The 22,588-nt window shown below is 39.3% G+C and overlaps 3 protein-coding genes across 8 annotated transcripts in view; 1 reads left to right on the forward strand and 2 right to left on the reverse strand.

The window, feature by feature from the left end:
* The window catches only part of FRMPD1 (FERM and PDZ domain containing 1), a 76,558-nt gene extending 75,915 nt beyond the window's left edge, over positions 1–643 (reverse strand). The window contains exon 1 of one of the 6 annotated variants that reach the window (XM_025172815.2): positions 467–643. The gene's annotated coding sequence lies outside the window, so the exon portion shown is untranslated. Of the gene's footprint in view, positions 1–170; positions 380–466 lie in introns of those variants that run through there. The other 5 variants (XM_025172786.2, XM_025172811.2, XM_025172798.2 and 2 more) reach the window with 5 other exon arrangements.
* A 15,216-nt stretch (positions 644–15,859) lies between these two features.
* Positions 15,860–17,919, forward strand: TOMM5 (translocase of outer mitochondrial membrane 5). Its single transcript, XM_007421559.3, has 2 exons — positions 15,860–16,086; positions 17,502–17,919. Exons 1-2 carry the CDS (start codon positions 15,966–15,968, stop codon positions 17,534–17,536), a joined length of 156 nt encoding a protein of 51 aa, XP_007421621.1. The 5' UTR covers positions 15,860–15,965; the 3' UTR covers positions 17,537–17,919.
* Positions 17,920–20,183: 2,264 nt separating this feature from the next.
* The window catches only part of IGFBPL1 (insulin like growth factor binding protein like 1), a 43,704-nt gene continuing 41,299 nt past the window's right edge, over positions 20,184–22,588 (reverse strand). Inside the window, exons 4-5 of the mRNA XM_007421560.3 lie at positions 22,008–22,158; positions 20,184–20,367 (exon numbers count right to left, since the gene is read on the reverse strand). Of these exons, the coding sequence (XP_007421622.2) occupies positions 22,012–22,158 (147 nt within the window). The 3' untranslated portion in view covers positions 20,184–20,367; positions 22,008–22,011. The remainder of the gene's footprint in view (positions 20,368–22,007; positions 22,159–22,588) is intronic.

The following is a 22,588-nucleotide window of genomic DNA, read 5'->3' on the forward strand; positions in this document are numbered from 1 at the left end:
GTGTATGTGCTAATGGCATTACTTAACCGAGGAAGCAGGACAAGGCGTGGTGCCAGCACTACAGAACTTTTAACAGCACATACGATCATTTCAATTCACACTAACGAGGGACGAACCAAGAAACGGAGACTCGGTTGGGGGGGGGACCCTCACCCTCCTCCAGCTCTTACCAACCTGACCTCCAGCCCCAGAAAGCAGCTGCCCACTCAGGGGTGGCAAGAAGCGGAGCGACGGGCGAGGATGAGCTTCCAGAAGCACACGCTGCACGCGGCGCTCGCCTCTCCTTCGGGAGCTGAGAGAGATGCGTCCCGCCCCGCTTGCTTTGGAGTAAATATGCAGCGGGTCGAGCCTCAACCCTAGGCACGTGTCCCTTCCGTTAAGCCTTCCCACAGAGCGAAGTTTACTTCGGACCGAACAAATTCAAGCTCGAGACGCGTCGGACCCAGCGAGGCTAAAGCGCGTTTACCTGCCGGCTATTTTCCAGGCGCGTCCTGGACCACGAACTTTTTCTCCTTGCGCGCTCGCGAAACCGAGAGGGAATTACGGTACCCGAGGTGCTCTTTCTGCTCTCGCGGCGGTGGCGCGAGGGGAGCCTCTGCCTCCCTAGTAGCAGCAGCAGCAGCAGCAGCAGCAGCAGCAGGTGCCGGCTGCGTTCTGGAAGGGGCGGCGCTAACTCCAGAACAGCCCCGCCCCTTGCTCTGCCTGCCGGAGCCTCTGGGCTTCCCCCCCTCCGTTGCTTTTTCGACGGTCTGTCGCTCATTGGCAAAGGGCGGGCCTAGAACGCAACCCTGGCTGGAAGCCCCGCCCCGTATTCTTCGAAGCTCGGCCCTCACGCCATACATGGTATATCGACGCGGCGGTGTTTTCTGCAGAGGCCGCGAGGAGCTGTCGTATTACTCCGTCGAGAAATTAAGTTTGGCTTAAATAAAAGGAGGATCCCGGTGGTCTCTTGCACACCCCAGAAGCCAATTCAGCATATTGGAGCAGTAACGTCCGGGTTCAAAAATGACCGAAGGGCGAAATCGTCAAATGGCACCATCTCTGATGATTCTTCCCATGCAATTGCTTATTTGTATTTTAAAAATACTTTAAGTTATTCTCCCAATGTCCCTTACCATAGTCAGGAGAACAGCATTGCCCTACAGTGTAAAAACCTTAATTATGATAATTAACGCATATATGGATGGGAAAACAACAAACAGCACAGGATACTGTAGAAGGGTGATTCAACAGTTAAAATAATATTTAATTTAGTAATTTGGGCTGCTTGCATCCTGTCTCTAGATTTTTGTCCTACACTACTAGGGTAGCCTCCCACTACTAGTGTGCCCCAGATGGATTGAGGCTACACCCCTGGCCTGTTGATGTTGAATATCAGGTCAGGCCAGAATAAACATCTCTTACCTATGACTAGATCAGTGTTTTTCAACTTCGGCAACTTGAAGATGTGTGGACTTCAACTCCCAGAATTCCCCAGCCAGCAGCTGGCTGAGGAATTCTGGGAGTTGAAGTCCACACATCTTCAAATTGCCGAGGTTGAAAAACATTGGACTAGATGGTAGATGTCAGCTCTGACTTAGTACGCATAGGGCTACCATGGAAACCTAAACCATCACTAAATAAAAGCAAAGCAAGACAGGAAAGTCTAACTCTTGGATGCCATCAAGTGGTCATCAGGATTGTTGCAGGCCAGATCTCGTAGCCCTACGCATTTGTTGCAACACCAACGTGTTCTGAAGGACAGGAGGGAGGGAGGAGGATGTTCATAAGAATTCCATCCATAAGAATTCCATCCATCTCCAGGATAGCAGTTCATTTAAATGCCCGCTTTGCTGTTGTTGTTGTTCAGTTGTTAAGTCGTGTCCGACTCTTCGTGACCCCATGAACCATATTGCGCCAGGCCTTCCTGTCCTTCACTGCCTCCCTGAGTTGGCTCAGTTTCATGCTCATTGTTTCAGTGATGCTATCTAACCATCTCATCCTCTGCCGTCCTCTTCTCCTTTTGCCTTCAATCTTTCCCAGCATCAGGGTCTTTTCCAAAGACTCCTCTCTTCGCATTAGGTGACCAAAGTATCTGAGCTTGAGCTTCATTATCAGTCCTTCCAATGAACAATCAGGGTTGATTTCCTTTAAGATTGACTGGTTTGACCTCCTAGCAGTCCAGGGGACTCTTAAGAGTCTTCTCCAGCACCACAGTTCAAACCCGCTTTGCTAGCCTTACTCAGATCCATTATCTTCTATCTCCGTTGCCATCTTTTGCAATCTGCATGCCAAGCCAATAGTCCTAGAAAGTCAGGGCGATGACCTTGATGGAAATAGGCAGGAACTGTTACCTAGGCAAAGAGGCTGGAGCATTCCTTAAGTCCTGGGAAGCAAGGTAGTATTCAGAAGTAGTTCAGGCAAATGCCTCCCTGATTCCCTGAGATGTAAGAAGGAGGAGAGATACATTCCAAGATTCTGTTAGTACGACTTATCTCAATGAAATGTAGCTTTGGTCTTCCTGTGGAGTTGTTTATCTGGTCTGGTCTACCTAGTGGAGCCGACAATAGGAGATCTTTCCTAGATGCTTCACTTGTGTTTCTTGACTTGTTTATCATTTCTTGACCTCTCATCCTCATAACACCAAATCAGATCATTAAGGTATATGTCCCTCTTTCTTCCTTGCATCTTGACTACAAGCAGGAGTAATCATCACCACGCATAATTTAGGAATGTGGGAAATGTTCTGTGCATGGGCCATTTCATGCATAGAACAGCTGGCCTGGGTGATCTGTGTCTCAGCCCAAACATACTTGATTTGTCTGGGCATCGTGCTGAGGCATATTGCGTGGTCTGGACAGAAGCCTTCTGGAATAGGGGGAACATTAAAAAGGTAAGAAGATCTCCAGCAGTGGAGACTGAGAAGGTAAGACAAGAAAGGAGCTGGGACGATGGGACAGATGGAGGAAGTGGTTTGGGTGCCATGCTTGAATTCACCCTTTTCAGCAAAGTGGGCCTGCAGTCTATCTTAGGGTCTTTTGGATGAAGAGCAAAGACTTAAAAAAAAACACCTTTTACAGATACTTTAGAAGTGGTTGGTTTTAGTGAAATTTTATCTCCCCTTTTAGCATGATCATTCTTGATGTAGTTTTTATTGCTGTGTGCAATGCTGCTCTTGTTCTGTGTATGCTGTTTTAAGATATACTGCTTTTTAATGTTGTATTGTTGGAATTTTTTTTCTACATTGTATTTATATTAGTATAGTCTTAATATAGGTTTATACCCATTGTCCACAGGGGTACTGCTGATGTGATTTTAAAAATGTTATTAATAAAGAAACTTCAAGAATTCTGAGTCATTTGATAAAAAAGATTCTAACATAACATCTGCAGGCATGAAATTGAGAAAGGCTATATCAGTGTTGTCCAAACCTGGCCACTTTAAGATGAGTGGACTTCAACTCCCAGAATTCCCCAGCCAACCATGGGGAACATTTGGACAACACTGGGCTATATTATAGTCTTGAGTAACTAACGAAGTTGCCCTGAAGGTATTACTAGGGAACAGACCCCATGAACCCACAGGAACTTTATTTTTAAGTAAAAATGCATGACTGTACTCTATACATCGCATTCATAAACTATATTAATAGAATTTCCCTAAGCTCAGATGAGAAACTGCCAATGTTCATGGGTCGAAATTTCCTTATTTTCAGAGGGATCACAAAATGCTGGGTGAGTCTTATTCGTGAGCCACACGACCAGTCACAGAATTTCAAGGGACCATTTTATCCACCAAATTCAATGCCACAGAAATTCAAATTCTGGGACAGAAATTCCAATTAAGGTATCCTTGGCAGAGAGCAGGTCTGTTCAGCTTCTTTTGAACACTCTGTATACAACAAAGAGGAACTTGTCACTCATCAAATTCTGAGGAGTTGGTTCCTCTCTCAAACTTTTTTTGCTGTTAGGAAGTTTTTCATAACATTCAATCAGAATTTGCCTTCCTATAACTTAAGGCCATTATTCTGTATCCTGCACTTGGAAACAACAGAAAATAGATTTTTAACGCAGTCTTTGGATAATTGAAAAGGCTAACATATCCCTCTTTGTCAGGTTTTTCTCAGGGCTAAACATACCCCATCCCCTTACTCTCTTCTCATAAGACTTAGTTTTCACTGTCCTGATCAACAGAGCATGTGCTTCTCCAGTGCCTGTACTACAGAGACATTTGTCCTAGCCATTACTGCATAAATACCCAGGGCACACAGGACAATTTTATACCATCCTGCTGCTTTCAGATACCAACCCTGTTACTACATACAATGTTGCCAGGTTCTGGGCGGCAGCACTCAAAATTCATCCGATGATGACCTGTGCTATAAACTAGATTTAATGAACATCTAGTTCACCGTATCAGAGTGCTTTGTAACTTGACAGATATAGTCTTCCACATACTAACCTTTTATGCTCCTCTACACCCAACTAATGCTCCTACCCTTCTTTTAGATTCTTTTAGATTCTCTAAATATATATATATATATATAGTGTTTAAGTCATATATCTTATTCGTGAATTTGTAGATTTTTATTTTTACTCTTGATGTACCTTTATGCTTTTTTAATGATTGTATCCCACCTTTCTTATGCTGATCTATGACCGTAATAAAGATTTGATTTGTTTTGATCAGTGTCCTGATCATTCTTGTTGCCTGGATCTTTATTGAACCTATTCCAGTTTAACTGAATCAGTCTTAAGTGTAGAATCCATAATTGGAGGCAATATTCAAGGTGTGGCCTGATGAATACAGAGTATTACCACTCATTATTTGTAGGAGGAGAGCTGTGTTATTCTATGGTGGCAAAAAAATCAGGGAGGAGCTTCAGGGTGTAAGAGTTAAGAAAACATTGTTCTAGGTCAGTCATGAAGATGCTGGCATATTGAGGAGCCATGTGTGTGCCCATGGCGGTGCCACAGATTTGCAGGTACATATTACTGCCAAAGGTGAAGTAGTTATGGGTGAGTACAAAGTCACACAATCTGGTGGTAAGGCATGCTGTTTTGGCATTAGTGAGGATATTCTTGATGGCTTGAAGCCCATGTTTGTGCAGAATGTCGGTATATACCATAGTGTGTCAACTTCACCTTGATGACTTCAAGGCATCAGGAACATCATCACTGATGTCAAAACACTATCTTTTCCCTCCACCTACCTCATCCAATATAAATCCTACATCTTTCTAGCCACTCCATGGATCTGATGATGATCTGTAACTCACAAAAGCGTTTGCCTTTTGATAAAATTTGTTTGTTGGGAAAGATGCTACCAGACTCCTGATTTTTGGTTCATTATTTGGAAATTCTGCTTTGGCTGAGCAATCTAAAATTGTATTTGCCTTTTTAGCAGCCATGTCACACTGCTGATTCATGTTCAGCTGGCAATCAACTACACTTTCAAGATCCTTTTCACAGGTACTATTAACATGCCAGATATCTCCCATCTTATATCTGGCATTTGATTTCTTTTTCTTAAGTGAAGTCTGCATTTGCTTTTTTGCAACTGCAATCCACCACCAAATAATTTTGTCCACCTCTTTATCCACATAATTAATTAAAATGTTGAAGAATACTGAGTCCAAGAGTAATCATTGCTACAGAGCTCATCTGATACCAAACTCCAGTTTGGTGAGGAATCATTGGTTTTCAAGCTGGATCCATCCCGTATCAGGTCACACAGCCCATTGAACTACTAATTAGAATGTTTTTGTCCAATTCTTTACTCAAATTGATATATTGTAGCCGCAGCATTTCCCTAATATGTGAATGAAGTTCTTGAATTAAAAAATGAAATAAAGTTAGTCTGACAAGGCTTGTTCTTGACTTATCTGTAGATTCCTAATAACCACTACACTAATTTCAGGTTGCTTACAGACTGATTATGTTATGTTTTTTTTATAGAAACTTCTCTGGTATCAATTTCGTCTGACTAGTGTATAGTTCTGTAGGTCTTTCTTTCCTCCTCTTATGAAGATAAGTGCAATGTATGTTTTTCTGCTGTCATCTTATACTTCTCCAGGATTTCTCAGAGATAATAGGTACAGCACTTGCTCCACTATCTTGGGGTGCAATTGATCTGGCCCTGGAGATTTGAATCACATAAAATTAGTAGACATTCCCTAATTAGGCTTCTAATCAAGCTTAAGTTGGAAGCTTGCTCCTTCAACAAATTCTTCGTAAGTGCCCCCTGAAATGCATATCTTCCCAAATACGTTCAAGCCAAAATAGGTGTAGTTTGTTATGTTATCTGTTTGTCATTCTCACTGAGTAATTTCTATGCTGTTTCTATTCCTTTCATTGCGAAAATATCTGAAGAAGCCTTCTCTTGCTGCTTTTAGATCCTTCACTAACGTCAATTCATTCTGAGGTTTCATTTTCCTAACATTTTTTTCAAACCTGAGTAATTATATTTGCCCTCCTTTAGTGACCTTCTGCCCGCTTCCATTTTTTTCTTCATTGCAATGATAAAGTATATTCAGTATGTTCTTTTTAGGAACTCCTTGGGGTCTTTTACCCATTATTGTCTCCTACATTAGATCCCTACTTATCATTGCTCAGTTTATTAAACCTGGCTTCTTGAATTCCAAGGTATTTACAGTCAGCTTTAGTCTCCATTAATACCAAGAATTCCAGCATTACATAATAATGCTCTGCCTATGTTCCCACTACTTCCAATGTGTGCACTAAGACCTTGCCATTGGTCAAGATCAAGCTTGGAGACCTGATCCCCTCTGAAGGAGAAAGTTGTCAGCAAGGCAAGTCAGGAATTTCCTGGAAGAATCATATCTGGGAAAGTTTGTCTCCTAATAGATATCAGGTAATGAAAGTACTCCATCAGTACTATTCCATGCCTCTGCAGTTTGCTTTTGGAAAGCGCCATTTACAGCTTCTCTTTGGTTGGGTCGACACCAACAACATTCGTTTTTAAGAAAGTCAATTCAAATTCTTGCTTAGCCCTGAACCTTACTGGATAAACTTGGACAAGCCATTGATTTTAACTTAGATTATCATGTGGGGTTGTCGCAAAGCTAACAAAGAGTGGGAGTGAAGAAATGGGTGATGGTTGTAAGAGACCACGGACCAGGAAGGATGGGATCAAAGTGGAGTAAACGCAAAAATAAACAAAGTGTTAAATTTCAGCCATTATTTACGTATAGATTCCATGTGAGTACAAGAAAAAGTTTCCCCAACTGTAAATACTTATATATTTGTTAAAGAAACTAGATATAGCTATAATAAAAATAAATAATAATAAAAAAAGAAACTAGAATTACCACCTCAAAGGGAGGGACCAACCCTTTGGATTTGCAACAAAGACTGGCTATGTTTCAAGCCGGTACAGACAACATAAAGGTTTTCTTACAGCTTTGATATATGATTCTACCCTTTTAATAAAGAGTTAATAACAAAAAATTAATAAAAATACTTTTTTTCCTTCAAGTCAGTATTGCTCTCAGCAACTGCCTGGACTAGTCCCTGTAGTTTTCTGGGCAAAATTTATGGAAGTAGCCTTCTTCCCAGGACTGAGAGGGAGTGACTGGCCCAAAGACACCCAGCTTGCTTTGTGACTAGGACAGGACTAGAACTCACAGTCTCCTAGTTTCTAGCCTGGTGCCTTAACCACTATACCAAACTGTCTCTCATGTAGTTTGATGTACTGTGTAAAATATATTAAGTAAGTAAAGAAATAAACATTCTGCATTCAAATGCAGAAATTCTTGAACACCACAACCCTAACCTCAACTGTCAAACAATTTGCAATTTCATAGGATGTTAGAAGTGTGCCTGAAAAATAGCCCCATTATATACTTCATAGAAATTTAGGAGTCAGAAGAGATAGTCAGATATCATTTTGTTCAACATCCTGTTGATACAAGGAAACCATTATTACTGCACATTCTGCCTCTGCTTTTAAATCTTCAATAAAAGAAACTTATCGTCTTTCAGAGCAGACTGTTCCATCTCAAACGGTTCATGCTGTTAGGAACTCTTTTCCTAATATTTCATCTAGTAACCCACTGATAAGTGGGCCAGGCAGTACTTCCCCAGAACCTCTCCCTGGAACATTTAGCTACACTGAGCAGGAACCACCACAGATCAGTGTACCTCCAACATCCCGTATTGTCCAAATGCCCCAGAAGAATAGCAACGTCAGTGACATCCAGCAGAGCACTTCTCCTAGTAACTCTTGCCAGCTCTCAGCAAGCACTACTATTATTGTCTCAGAAACCAGACTGAAAAGGATCCAAATACTCTAATTAGCATCCTCAACGAAAGCTTGGAGTTAAATCTTAGTTCATTATCCCAGAAAGCCTGGATGGGGAACCTTACTTTAAACAAAGAAAAGAACAATTTGTGTTCTCAGTGATGGGCTTCTACGATATCCTAGGTTTATTTACACAACCATCCTTTAAGGAAGCATTTGTAATCTCTGGCAGATGGCTGAGCCATCTTCCTCTAACAATTCTTACCAGGGTTCACCAAGCAATTCATTCACATCCTAGGTTCAGCGTGATTAAAAAGGGAGGTTGTGACTAGAAACAATAACATTAACCATCCTTCAAAACAGGATCAGTTGATGCCATCATGATCCAGAATCTGTCCTCAGGTGAGAGGCGTGTTGAAGGGATGTATGACATTTTGCAAACTCATCATAGTGGCTTGGTGAGGGCTCCCCCTCACAACTCTGATATCCAGAATATAACAATGGATCTACCTTTTGAAACAATTACCTTGGAGAACACCATGTTGATACAATGGTGGCACAATGAAGGAGAAAATATTACATTAACTTAGACAAGTAAATTTCCCCCTCCCCAAACATACTTTCTCAGGGAGACTGAACTGCCATCAATGGAGAATATATGTAGCACAGGGTTGAACTGTTGGGTTCTTGGCGTTTTCTGAGTTTGCTTCTCTTCCTGCAGACATTTCATGACCAGGCTGTGTAACATCATCAGTGCATGGGAGATGGAGTTTGCTGGCTGTTATATGTGGTAGCTTGTCACTCACATACTGATCACCTCATGCTTGAGTACTACAGTGCACTCTACATGGGGCTGCCCTTGAAGACTACCCAGAAGCTTCAACTGGTCCAGAATGCAACAGTGTGGGGAGTGATGGGCATGCCTTGGTATATCCATGTAACACCTCTGCTTTGTGTGCTCCACCAGTGTCCAGTTTGCTTTTGGGTGCAATTCAAGATGCTGAATCTATAAAAGCTGTACATTACCTATAAAAGCCGTACATGGCATAGGGCCTGGTTATTTGAGGGACTGCCTGTTTCCCATAGTATCTGCCTAGCTGGTTCAGTTTGGCAGGGTTGGTGAGCTCTGGGTTCCTTCGATTAAACAATGTCTTCTATCAGGACCCCAGAAGCTCAGCTTCTAAGTAGCTGTGCTTACCCTCTGGAATAAGTTTCCCCTGAGATTCCTCTAACTTTCCACCTGAGCTTTCATTGCTCTAAGCAGTTCAGAAAACCAAACTTCACTCAGAAATACAATGCCTAAGAACCACCACATCTCAATCATCCATCCAATTGACATATCAAACAGAGTGTCAGCAAGATCCCTAGGCGTAAAAGTTGAAAGACCTGAGTGTTCACAATTCCCCTGGGATCTATTAAGTCTTCTTGGCAGCACCATATTAATCAGTTCTTTATCTTGCAGTGCTTCCAAAATCTAGAATATCTAAATGCTACTAAGCAATGATCTGACTACTTTTGCACTGCTAGCAGAAACCAAATGGAGCAAAAACATATCATTAAATGGCTTGAGATTAAGAGAGGGCCTGTTGTCACGATGGAAACTATAAAGTCTTATCTGTTTTTCTTGGGGTGTGGGGAGGAAATATAGATATTAATCCCCCAACAAATTTAGTTTGGGGAAATAATACTAAGACTACTGTTAGCTAACTTGATGTTCCATTGTCAGGTGGGACTATTCAAATTTTGAGTAAATACGATACCCAACTATCAACTTTGCTCATATGACTTGGCTTCCAGATCTGACCATCTGTGTTGCCATTATCTGAACATGTTTTACTTGTTGATAAACCTCTTACACTGAAATACACAGAAGTAGACATCAGCTGAGCAAGGCAGGATCATCATCCTTATCATCACTATCCATGCAATGTCTGAGCTAGACAGAATACAGCAATGAAATGATTACAATGTCAAAATTGGACAACTGTCATGGATATTATTCCTGAAATTTTATTCTTGTGATTTGATGAATGTTGCTAATTTTATTCTTTATCGTAGATGTTGTATTTATGTTATTGTTATTTACAGTATAGTATAATACCCTATTTTGCTATTATGCAGACAGCCTGGTTGATTAAAGTATATATAAATCAATCACGCATTCAAACAAGCCTGAACATTACAGTTTATGCTGATGCAACCTGTCTGGTTTTCCTTGGCTGGCTATGCAGACAAACGAACAAAAACATAACAGCTCAGATAAGTAGGTTTATTATAGAAAATTATAAATTTGTATTATTTTATTGTAGAAAATAATAAATAAATACCCTGGTAACATGAGTATGGAGCCTGCAAAGTGGCTGTATGGCTAGGGAAATTGAGTTCTATTGCAGATTATGCGGTGTTTAAATTTTTTTAAAATGGTTTTTATTGTTTTGAATGTTTTTAAATGATTTTTGTTGTTATGTTTTTGGTTATTTTTTGTTGTATTGTTTTTGTGTTTTTTACTTTGTACGCCATGCAGAGTCACGTATGTGAGATGGGTGGACATATAAGTTTACCAAATAAATAAATAAATAAATAAATAAATAAATAAATAAATAAATAAACGCTGAGACCATTGCAAAATAATCCCAGTAATTGCTGTGTATGAAATGCAAGCCCTGTTTATAGTGAAATTAAGGTTCAAAATACTTGCATGCTCAAGTAATGCAACAGAGTAGACATTGCTCTTTTGAGTAGAAGACTGGTGCCCCTCTGTGTCTTTATTTTAGGAATATACAAATTGTGTATCAGGATGTCTACTTTTGACTGTGGGAGAACTAGTTCTCATTAATGTAGAACTTCATTACCCATTTTAGATGCTGCACTACAGTGCTTGCTCATGTTTAGCTTGCAATTTTCTAAAACTCTTAGATCCTATTCACAAACATGTATTATCAACATTTGATAGATGATGGTGTCACAGTACTTAACTTAAAAGCAAAATGATTCAAATAAAACCTCACCTTTTAACAGTGCTTCTCCATCTCTGTTAGAAATACCTTGCTTAATAATGCATTTTAAAATGCATTTCCCAAGCAACAACAAATAATAACATCTTTGCATTATTTTATACCACTCTACTATCAAGGCTTTTCGGTTTCAGTTCTTCCAGTTTATAAGGCAGCCCAGTTCTTTCTGCTTTGCAGGTATTATAATAAATTCTGAGGGACAGTTTACTGTAGTGGTTAAAGGCACCAATTTAGAAACTGGGACACCTGAGTTCTAGTCCCGCCATGGGCACAAAGCCAGCTAGGTGATTTTGGGCCAGTCCCTCCCTCCCAGCCCTAGGAAGAAGGAGGCAAGGGCAAACCATTTCTGAAAATCTTGCCAAGAAAACTGCATAACTTGTCCAAGCAATTGACAGGAGTCAGAACTGACCTGAAGATGATAGATAGATAGATAGATAGATAGATAGATAGATAGATAGATAGAGAGAGACAGACAGACAGACAGACAGACAGACAGACAGACAGACAGACAGACAGACCTCAAGTACCACTGGGTTAAAAAAATCTCATCTATTCTTTCATAACAGCACACCATAATTAATATGGTACCTATCCAACAAGAAAAAGAAGAGATTTTTAAATTGCCCTCAAAGTATCTATTAAAATTCTTACCTGTTTTATCTAAAAGAAAGATGTCCTTGAATTTAAAACAGCTGATATTTGGTTATAATAAATTGAAACTGAATTTCAACTGAAAAGAGGGGCAACACATTGGCAGAAATCCAGCATATTTATCACTTTGTCAATCCAGACTTGCTGGTTCCACCTGAATCTAATCCTGGAGATTTTTCTTTCCCCAAGAAATATGTGCACATGGAAAAGAAAGAAAAAAGAAAGAAAAATAGAAAAAAATATAAAGAATTATTTCTTTTTTCTTTCTATGTTTTCCTTTTCTGCACTTTCGATATTTCTTTATATTCTTTTATTTTTTAGTTTGTATTAGTTGTTATCTTTTTAATTGTAATGTTTAATAAAATTACTACCAAAAAAAAAGAAATGTGTACATGTGGCACATTTGTGCATATAAATACATGTACATATACGTCTGCCAAAAGCTATACTCCAGAAAAGGACAGGATGAGGCCCTCCAAAATAAAATAATACAATAACCAAGGATTAAAATTTCTTGTCTGTAAAATAAAGTATCCCATTTATAAAAAATCATTGATCCTCCTCCAGCATTTACACATCATTTCCTCCCTGCTTCCAGCAGGAACATCAAAAAGGAAGATGGAAAATAGCAAGAGAGAGAAGGGGTAAGGGTAACAAGTAGCTGCCCTGGGAAGAGAAGCAAAGAGAAGGAGGCACAGAACTGGATGGAGATAAAGTGATCAGAAAAGATATCTGGACAGGAAACGAAACAAAAGATTGAACTGCACATTTTCGAAATCATCCTCTTCAGCAACAATGTCTACAGCCATTTGCACCTGTCACTCTTTCTCTTCTATTAAACATTTGCTACTAGTCTTCTCAGTGGATGTAGGATAACATCTCCCTGCATGAAATTCACAAATAATCCTTCCAGGAAAAAGCCTTGTATTCCTTCTGGATAAATCTGGCCATCATAATCATAGTTTTATTCCTCTGTTGCTTTTCTTGTTAGAGCTCAGAAAAAATTAGAAAAGGATTTTGAAAGATGTGAAAGAAAACCATTAATAGTAAAAGCAACTCTTTAAAAGGCAATAAAAAATAGAATTAGGTTCATTTAAAATAAAGTAATCTAAAAGGCATCTAGGATGCACTGAACTGCAATTTTTATTAGTAGAGAAAATTAGTAAAGACATGGAGAATAAAAATATAAAGTATAAAAAATAGTGTAGCTATGTTACTCATGAGGGAAAAAATTCAAAATCCATAGTAGCGATACCTTTACTACATCAACTGAACCAAATGGCTGCAAAGCTTGATAGAGAAAAATGTGGCTGATTTTATGGCCACCTCTACATTGGTTATATTTTAGATGTTATGTTAGGGAGCTTTTAGACAGGCAAACTGGATCTTACAATGTGCAAAAGAGTGTTAGGAGAATATTGCAAAGCAGTTTGTCCAAATTTTGTTGGGAAGAAGCAAGCAAATGTCTGTGAAATCACCATTTCTGAAAACAGAAATTCCAGCTCAATTTTTCTCCCATCCCATTATGATACATAAAATTCTAGGATGGTGGAAAATATATGAGAAATCAATTACTACAGACAGTCTTTGCAACAACGGAGCTAGATATAATTTATTATTCTAGGTAACAAAAGCGAATTGAAGCCAATTAACCAAGTATGGCTCCTAGTTTGAAAAATGTTGTGCCCCTATTCTAGCCACAGAAAATGGCTAGAACAAGACAGCCATTCAGCGTGTCTAACAACAGATTAGATGTTTTCACAGATTACATTTGAAAGGTTATTCAGTTAAACTAACCTATTGGATGCTTAATTGTGAACTTTTTTTTTTTGCTTTTGGAAAAGAAAACAGAATTTCTAAAGATCTCACTTTCATCCTTAACTCATCTCTTAGTATCTTCTCCTTTCATCTTAGCAGTAATTGTCAGAGCTCTATGAACTGTCTGTAGATGCTTTCTGCTCCTCCACCTTCTTCTCCCAAAGGCCCAAGTTTCTGGTTCTGCAGCGCTTCTAACTTTTGCCAGCTGAATGAGTGGGAATGAATTATAGATAAACATTAATTGCCAATGTATAAATGCTGCTTCCTAGATCTTCCTGTCTTCCTCTGTTTGTGTCCACCTGATGTTCACAGCAGTGACAAAGCACTTCTATGATACCACACGAGTTTCAGAGGGATCCTGAAGTAGTGAGACAAGGCAAACCTTGAAGCCTTCACAGATATCCAATATGTCTGTGTTACATTCAGCTCCCAAGCCTCACACTAGGAAAGCAGGGGAAGAGTTATACCTTCTCTAGCCATCATAAGCCATCTTCTTCCCATAAGAAATATATAGCATTGAATCAAGGGAAACATATGACTTTTACATCAGAATGAAGACTCAAATTCTGAGCCTTTCTTCATTAGCTATTTGTAGAACCACTGGAATGGCCTAGCAATTTTATCTCTTGTCCTCATGATACTGGCTTTGTTTCTTCCCTGCTGTTTTCAATGCCCCAAATCATGTAACACAGTAACAAGAGTTAGGAAAATTAAATCCTATGTTGGTTGCCCTTCCAATTACCCTAGTAAGGGTTTGTAATTGTTCTGTAATTGTATTAATGGTTTCAATGATTGAAATTGTTCGCCGCAATGCAGAGTCACTTGCATTCAGATGGGCGGCTATAGAAATTGCATAAATAAAAAAGTAAATAATAAAAAAGGGTTGGGTTCCATTAAAGATTGCTTGTGGTGAAAACCTCTTACTTAGAGCCTGCTGTCTCTTCTACTCACCAGCTGCCCAATCCTGTTTTAAAAAATAATTTTTATTAAAGAAATTTTAAGAGAATAAAAACAATACAAATGTTGAAAAGAAAGTGGAGAAAGTAAAGTAATAAGTAAGTGGAAAAAGAAAGAGGAAAGAAAAGAAAAGAAAAGAAAAAATTATAAAGAAGTGGCTTCTGATCTTCTTAATAACAGTTGCAAGTACATTTATATTTTATCCTCTCTCTCTAAGGTTACATCATAATTTCCTTCTTTTCATAATCTATCCTTTCTAATCATCAAACCCATAAATTGCAAATTAATTTTTTTCTTTTTTCAGCAAAAAATCCATAAGGGGTTTCCAGTCACTAATAAATGTGGTTATTGTCCTTTTCCTAATCAGACAAGTCAATTTTGCCATCTCTGCTAATTCTGTCATCTTCACCAACCATTCCACCATTGGCTAGCATTGGCTACTATGAACCTTGGCTTGAGAATGGGGTTTTTCCCAACCAGATGATGCCATTTCTTGTTCTACTGTAGGCAGCAAAATGTCTTGGGGCAAGCCTGAACAATGCCTGAGAAGTAGCTGCCACTCAAATGTCCATTAATATCCCATGAATTATATTACCATTGCGAGCTGTTCTTGTAAACAGAAGGAAGCAAAGATAAGATCTGGCACATGAGGATAGTATTTTTCAGCCTCAACTTCCCAATCTATATGTTGAACAGATATTGCAATTTGCCGTATTGGATAGTTTATGTTTTTTCTCCTAGCAGAAGCATTGTAAAAATGCAATTAGAGCATCTATCTTTGTTGTTATTTTTGATTGCAGAATGAAGCAGGGACCGAAATGCTGCAGCTGGGTACAGCTAGAATAAATTCACTCTCCCAATCGTAATTTTTTAAGCAGCATTTCCTTTCTTCAGAGAACGGGAAAAAGATTTTAAAACAGACAGGAGCGGCGCCTGTTCCACGTAATAATAAAGCTATGAGCGAGATGAAACGTTAGAAAAACCAGCTGCGATTCTCTGCTAGTCTTAAGAGACTTTATTTCATCCCATATCATGCTTAGGATGAGAATCTTCCTCTGGCGTCGGAACTCAGCGTTGAAAAGCGTTTTGTACCGGAAGTGTCGAAGGGGAATACCATAGTCTACCCCCTTGGGCGCCGACGATAGAAAGAAGAAATTTGTCCCTCACTGGCATCCGTAGGGAGGGCGGGATTATTTTGAGAGGGCCCCTGGATGGTTTTTCGGAAGCTTCTTCAGCTCAGGAGAGGAACGCGGGAAGCGGTTGGCGCCGACGGGAACCGAGGTCATGTTCCGCCTTGAGGGTCTGGGGCCCAAGCTGGACCCGGAGGAGCTGAAGCGCAAAATGCGCGAGGACGTTCTCTCCTCGGTCCGCAACTTCCTCATCTACGTAGCCGTGCTGCGCATCAGTGAGTGCCTTGCATGCGCGCATCCGGGCCGCCCGCCACGTGCTGGGAACTGTCCCGACCCCCCTCGGGAGCGGCTGCAGGACCGGGATTCGTGACGGACGTTAGCATCGGGGTCTGCAGCACTTCACGTCGTTAGAGCCAGGAGTGGAGTAGTGGCCGAGGGGTTGAAGTACTGTAGGTCCCGCGGGAGATTGGGTTCAAGGCTGCTCTCGGTCATCGACGGTCACTAGGGACGTTGGGTCAGGCCTGTCTCAGTCCACCCCTACAGGGTGGTTTTGTGGAAAAATGGGGAAAGAAGTGCTGTGTTTGCTGTTTGGAAAAAAGATTATTATTTATTTAAATGTATTGTTCGCCCAACTCCAGTGGACATACAAGGAATAATAATCTTATTTATAATGACTTTAATTTAGTTATTTAAAACATTTATATGGCCACCCATCTTAAACCAAACTCTGGGTGGCTCACAACCCAAGGATAAAAACAATATATACAATCAATTAAAAAAATAGTAAAACCAAAAACAAACACCTGGTGCTACGGCCAAGCTTTCTGATGCAGCCCATAACACTCTCATCCATTGCAGTCTTCAGTAGTAGAGGTATTAATCTGAGCTGCAGAAATCCTGATAGCCATTAGATTGGCAGCAGAAAAAGAAAAAAACCCATATCTAACAGATGTCTGAATTTTTGCAGCTGAGATACAGTGGCACTATACTATGCAATACAGTATTTCATAAAGTGAGAACATTGGACTGTTGGCGGTTCTTTGAGGACTGCCACTTGATCCTTGAGTTGCCAACCTAGACATCCAGAAAGTTGAGAAAAAACGTTTCAGTGGACCTGCTTACGATTTGGGTCTTGAGAAATAATGCTATTTTTTGTTTTGTTTTGTTTTGCATTTTTTAATATCTCTCCAGTAATATTAATTATTGAGCAAGAATTACAATTTGTTCCTAGTCCCTGGTGAAATCTCTTCACACCAGTGATTACTGATGAATGCTTCAAACTTATTTCTGTTCTGATTTCATGATTTGTACACCAGTATGGTGTGACTTTAAAGTTAGGCATTAAATATGCACTGAAGCCTTCAGAGCAATAGGGGTGTGCAAGAAGTGGGAAACTCAGTTTGTTTTGAGTGCAAGTTTCTTAAGATCATCTTTTCAACATCAGACTGTTTAGTGCACTGTTATAGAGCATTGTGGCTCATCACCATGGAAAAGAAGCTAAGTGAATACTATTTACTAGAAAATTTACTACCATGGTGTAGTTATACCTACATAGGACATTAATTGTCAGTTGTCTAGTCTAAGAGAATACCATCACTTTCCTCCTCGCTCATTTAGCAAAATTTAAATTATAGGAGTCATGGTCTAAATGCTTCATTTTTTTCAGAACATAACTGTGTTTTTTCCACAGCTCCATACCTTTTAAAGAAGCTGGATAGCATATGACAGTGAGTGTCTAAGGTTGCCTACATGGAAGACCAAGCTGGACTATGGTTGCTTTTCTAAGAACAGACTAGAGAGAAGTGACTCCATATCCTGACAGATGAATCTGAACATTGTCCTGTGAAGATTATAGAGCAGCTGAAAAAGTAAAATCATTTCTGTCACTGCTCTTTTCATGTGCCAGAATTCTGTTCCTTCATGTTGATGCAATCTTGTTCTTGTTCCAAGCTTATAATCAAGCCTGATTTGGGAAAGCTGCTAAATATGCATTGGAATATAATGATTTCTGAAGTGTTAACAATGATATTGTCGTTACTATACTGCCTCCATGTGAAACCTTATGGTTATATCCTGAAAGATTGAAATAAATGGAGTATATGTTCTAATGATAGTGTTCTGCAATATTTCCAATCGGATCAGTTAAACTGGTTCTTTCATACTGCATCCTTTTGGTTAAGTTCTATCACTTCAAGATGAGAATAAAGAACATGGAGCACTGCACTGAAGCTTTTCATAAAGTCAAAAACAGGTGATACTAAACTGAGCCAAAAGCAAAGCCGACTACTCATCCTGTTTGTTTTGTTTGCAATGACACTCAGTTTTGTTAAGCAATCAAGGAAAAAATGCATGGAGTAGATAGAACAATTCGTCTTGATTATAATTAAAATGTGGGGTCATCTAATGAAGTTCAGAGCAAAGAAATGAAGAATACCATACAGTGATGAATTGTACAATCACTGCTGCTAAATGAGATAGGAACTAGTTTAGGCATGACTTCCATGTTAAAGACAGAAACTCTAGTCACACTGATGTGGCTGCTCCCATAAAACTTCAATTTGAAATGAACCGAGATCATAGTCAGGCCTATTGATAATGTCTCCCTTGAGAGCAATGAAGGAGGTAGGGGTGGCTTTAGAGGGTTTTTTTTTTTTTTTTAAGATTGAATTAATGGAGGCTAGGTCAGCCAGATAACCTAACTGGAAGACAGCAAACCTTAGTACCCAGATGCCGTGGACAAAAAGGAGAGGGCCCTCACTTTCATACCCATGTCAGCTTCTCCCAGAAACGACTAATGGGCAGGGGCTTTAGTTTAATTCAAAAAGCAATCCTGTGTATGTGTATCTGCTTTCTTTTCCTACGTTGATTTCTCTTAAAATGATGGTTAGTGACAATTCAAAGCAACATCATGTGACTACGACATGTGAGCACTTCTATGAATGAAAGCAGCCACCAAATGTCAGTGGCTAACTAGCAATCTTTCTCCCAAGAAAAGCGGTGTGGTCATATTTAAATTAGGATTTCATGCTTTTCTGTAATTTTAAAAATTAGAAATGAATCCTTGAGGAAGAAGAAAACCATAGGTTGCTACGTCATTCAGCAATCATGACAATGCTATGAATGAAAAATGGCTTCTGAATAAATATCAATATATATGAATTTGGTTCACAAACAATACCAGCAAATTTGTTACAGTGTAACCTTGGCACCCTAAGGCTTCTTTCCTACCTGTCTCATGCAGTAATGGTTTTTAAAAAATCTTAAAGAAATGAGAAACTGCTCTGTTGCAAAATGAACCACCAATTTTAAGCAACTTTTTTATTTTATTTCCAAGAATGCCTCTAAGTTCCACGTAAATCTGAGGAATATTTTTAGAAAATAAAAACTAAGTGGCTGAGGTTTAAGTGTAGAGCTGCACCAACTATCTATACCTATGCCTCAAAATATAAAGGTAAACTTGGGATTGAGAAATATGTTGTCACAGGATGGAATAACGTGACTCTGTCTTCTGGTAAATGGATTTAGCATGCAGGAAATGGCAGTTAAACAGCGAGTCTCCATCTGTTTTTCCATCCCATTTCAACAGCCTGTCACAATACGAAAAGTTCTTAATTTTTACCTCGGGCAGAAAATATGGATAGATTAAAGGCATTATTCCATAATGAGACAAGCAACTCAGATGGTACAGATGAGACAGTAAGTTCTCAAATAATCTAATATGGTGCACTTTAAAAAATGAAAGTCAAGTGTGTGTGTGTGTGTGTGTGTGTGTGTGTTAATGATAGACATTCTGGGTTCTACAGGAGGGGGTTCCTATTCAAAATACAGTTCAGAATTTGTAATGCTCAAGCGGATTGAGCCAGTGTAGTGGTAAATGTGTTGGGCTAGTAGTGGGGAGACCCGGATTCAAGTCCACCCTAGCCATGAAAACTCAGTGGATGACTCTGAACCAGTCATGCCCTCTCAGCTCAACCCACCTTACAGGTTTGTTGTGGATATATAATGAAGGGAAATTCCAGCATAAGAGACTTGGAAAAAATGTGAATATAAATCTAGCACTTTCATTCAAAGTGGTTAAACTAATGCATTAAAATACAATTCTATTATTTTGGTATTTCCCATTTAGTTGGCCATTTGGTTTAATAGACAAAAACAATGGTGAATAAATTGCTAAGTGAAGGGAGGGTTCAAATGAGTATTTTGTCCGGGCATCAATTTTTAAAAGGCCCCAAATACAGCAATTATTGTTTTGCCAGATAATTTGTTGCTACAGTAAATTGTAATGAGAGCAATTAAAACACTAGCGTGTTTTCTAGATGTACTTGAGACTGCCAATAAAAACAAAATGTTTTAAAAAACATGCTTTTATTATGCCTTTGTTACAGACTAACTACATGTTCAATATTCCTCAGACACTAAAAAAGGGGTACAAATTACACCATTACTCAAAAAAAGATTGAGACAGTGTCTTCTAGTCTTCAGAAAGTAAGAAAGCAATCACTAATCCACTGGTTTCTAGATTGCGCTCAGTTCCGATCCCACTGGAACATGTCTTCCTAGACAGAAGCAAGGGAAGGAGAGAGAACAATTTGTGGCATCATCTACAAATAGTATTTATGTATATGCAGCTTTACACAGAATCAGTTTGAGGGCTTCTGTTTAGATTCAGAGGGCTGAATTACCCCATCAGTTACAGAAAAATAATTGGTTATAATCTGGCTTATTGTCCCATTCTCCATTTGTTCTCTTTCTACACACTCTCTTTGTATAATCACTGATTTTCTTTTTGCATCCAAACTGCATGCTCTTTCTCTTTACATCCCTACCTGTTAGCTCCCTCTATTTTTATCAGACCCTAAAATATGCTTTCTCCTGTCTTCCACCATAGTCACGTCTGTTCTGGTTCTCTATTTTTAGGGGGAAGTGGAAAAGGTGCTAGAGTTCATCTTCTGCCAACATTCACTGCTCTTGCTTTGTTTAGCAGCTTTTACAGCCTGAGCTATTTACATACAAACACATTTCAAATGAATGTGGGCTGTTTGTAGAATGATGGTCTGGTAGTCATATGCCAGAAAACCTGGCATCAACTGCTATATTTCTCAGGCACATGGAGTAGTTGTTCTTGGGAAAATATGTAGGATGGTATCATCAATAGTATAGAGCAGTGTTTCTCAACCTTGGCAGCTCTAAGATATGTGGACTTCAACTCCCAGAATTCCCCAGCCAGTATGCTGGCTGGGGAATTCTGGGAGCTGAAGTCCACATATCTTAGAGTTGATAAGGTTGAGAAACACTGATGTAGAGTCTTCATAAGGGACTACAAATACAATGAGAAAAGGAGTTGCATTGGCTTGCAATCTTTGTGTTATTTTGACCTGTATTAGCATGCCTCTGTACAGTTAAACAGATAAAAGACACGGTTATCATAGTGCAATGGTAAGAAAGGATGCTCCTATTTCCCCTATACTGTATCTTAAGCAACAGGAGATCCATGTATGTTACCAAGCCCCCTGTCCCCTTCTCACTACTATCTGTCATAATTTTCTGTCCAACTTTTTTGAGAAAGTGAGCCAACACGTCTGCCTTTCCAATGTTTCTGCATAGTGCCTTTCCTGTGTTCAGAACAAGACAACAAATCCATCATGCGCATTAGGGAGTTTAGGATAAGAACCCCCAATTACCCGAAGATAAATCACTGCTACAAAAGGTCTCCCTTCTGAGATGCTTCGATACTTTCAGAGATCAGAATGGAGGAGATAGCCACACAGTGGTAATTTCCAGCAACGTTCCCATAGTTCGTACAATGCTTTGACTTTGCCTATAGTGAAATGTACATTGATTCTGCTTATCAGCACTAGGCAAGAATGCCAACTTCTAACCTTTTTTAAAAAAATTCAACGTACCCATTGTATGATAAAGGCTTTTCAGAGAATAGCTCATGTATGTAACATGAGTTCTATGTGACAATGCTGTGGAAACTGCAACAGTGTGCTTTTAAATGTTCCATGGTAGTCAAGATCTATTTGCCTCTAAGTTGAAACAGACGTGTAAGTCTCTGGGCATATTTCTCTCCATTTCTGTTTGTTTTGTTATGCCATTCTTGCCTATGAAGAAAGCTAGGCATTTATATTCACATTTACCTTAACCCTTAAAATGCCATTTCTACCAACAAGGAAGACTAAAGGGTCAAGGTTACCTCGCTACTTCACATCTTCTGATGCTGGGAAATGATCCTTATTTTTACTTTGCTGTAAGACTTTAATAGTCCCTTCTGCCTGTGTTTCTCCCACCATATTTGCAGCATGACACTGGTAAACGCCCTCATCATCTTTCGTCAGTGGATTAATCTAGGGAAAAAAAGACACACAAAACACAGTCTTTTTTTGTTTTGTTTTGCTACTGTAATTGCAGTGTGATTGTGGTTGCATGCATGCAATCTGTTTTTATATTGTTTTCGATAGAAACAGACTGAAAAAACTCTTCTTGACTGGACCATTTAGCGAACCTTTGGATACAGTAGTCTCATTTACTATTTAAGAACAATAATTCTTGTGAAGTGATAAGTCCTCTCCTTGTACACCTTTCCTTGTACACTGTTATGATCAGTTCAGAACAGACGTAATAATTAAGAGCTTTCTTGGCAAACAATTGGGGGAAAAACAACCGTGTCTACTGTATTGTTTATTTATTATTTCAAGGTATTGGGCCCTGTAAAATTAGCAGTAAATATTAACATGTATAAAGTTAAATTCCAACAAAGTCAGGTCCAATCATTAT

Source organism: Python bivittatus, unplaced genomic scaffold, assembly GCF_059951505.1.
Source record: "Python bivittatus isolate LINGU-HERP-01145 unplaced genomic scaffold, Pbiv_v1 ctg000850_np1212, whole genome shotgun sequence".
Lineage (NCBI taxonomy): Eukaryota > Metazoa > Chordata > Lepidosauria > Squamata > Pythonidae > Python > Python bivittatus.

Coding starts and splice junctions, on each gene's coding strand:
- TOMM5 (XM_007421559.3), top strand. CDS start 15,966: ATGTTCCGCCTTGAGGGTCTGGGGCCCAAGCTGGACCCGGAGGAGCTG. Junction 16,087..17,501: donor CGTAGCCGTGCTGCGCATCA/GTGAGTGCCTTG, acceptor TTTTTTCCACAG/CTCCATACCTTTTAAAGAAG.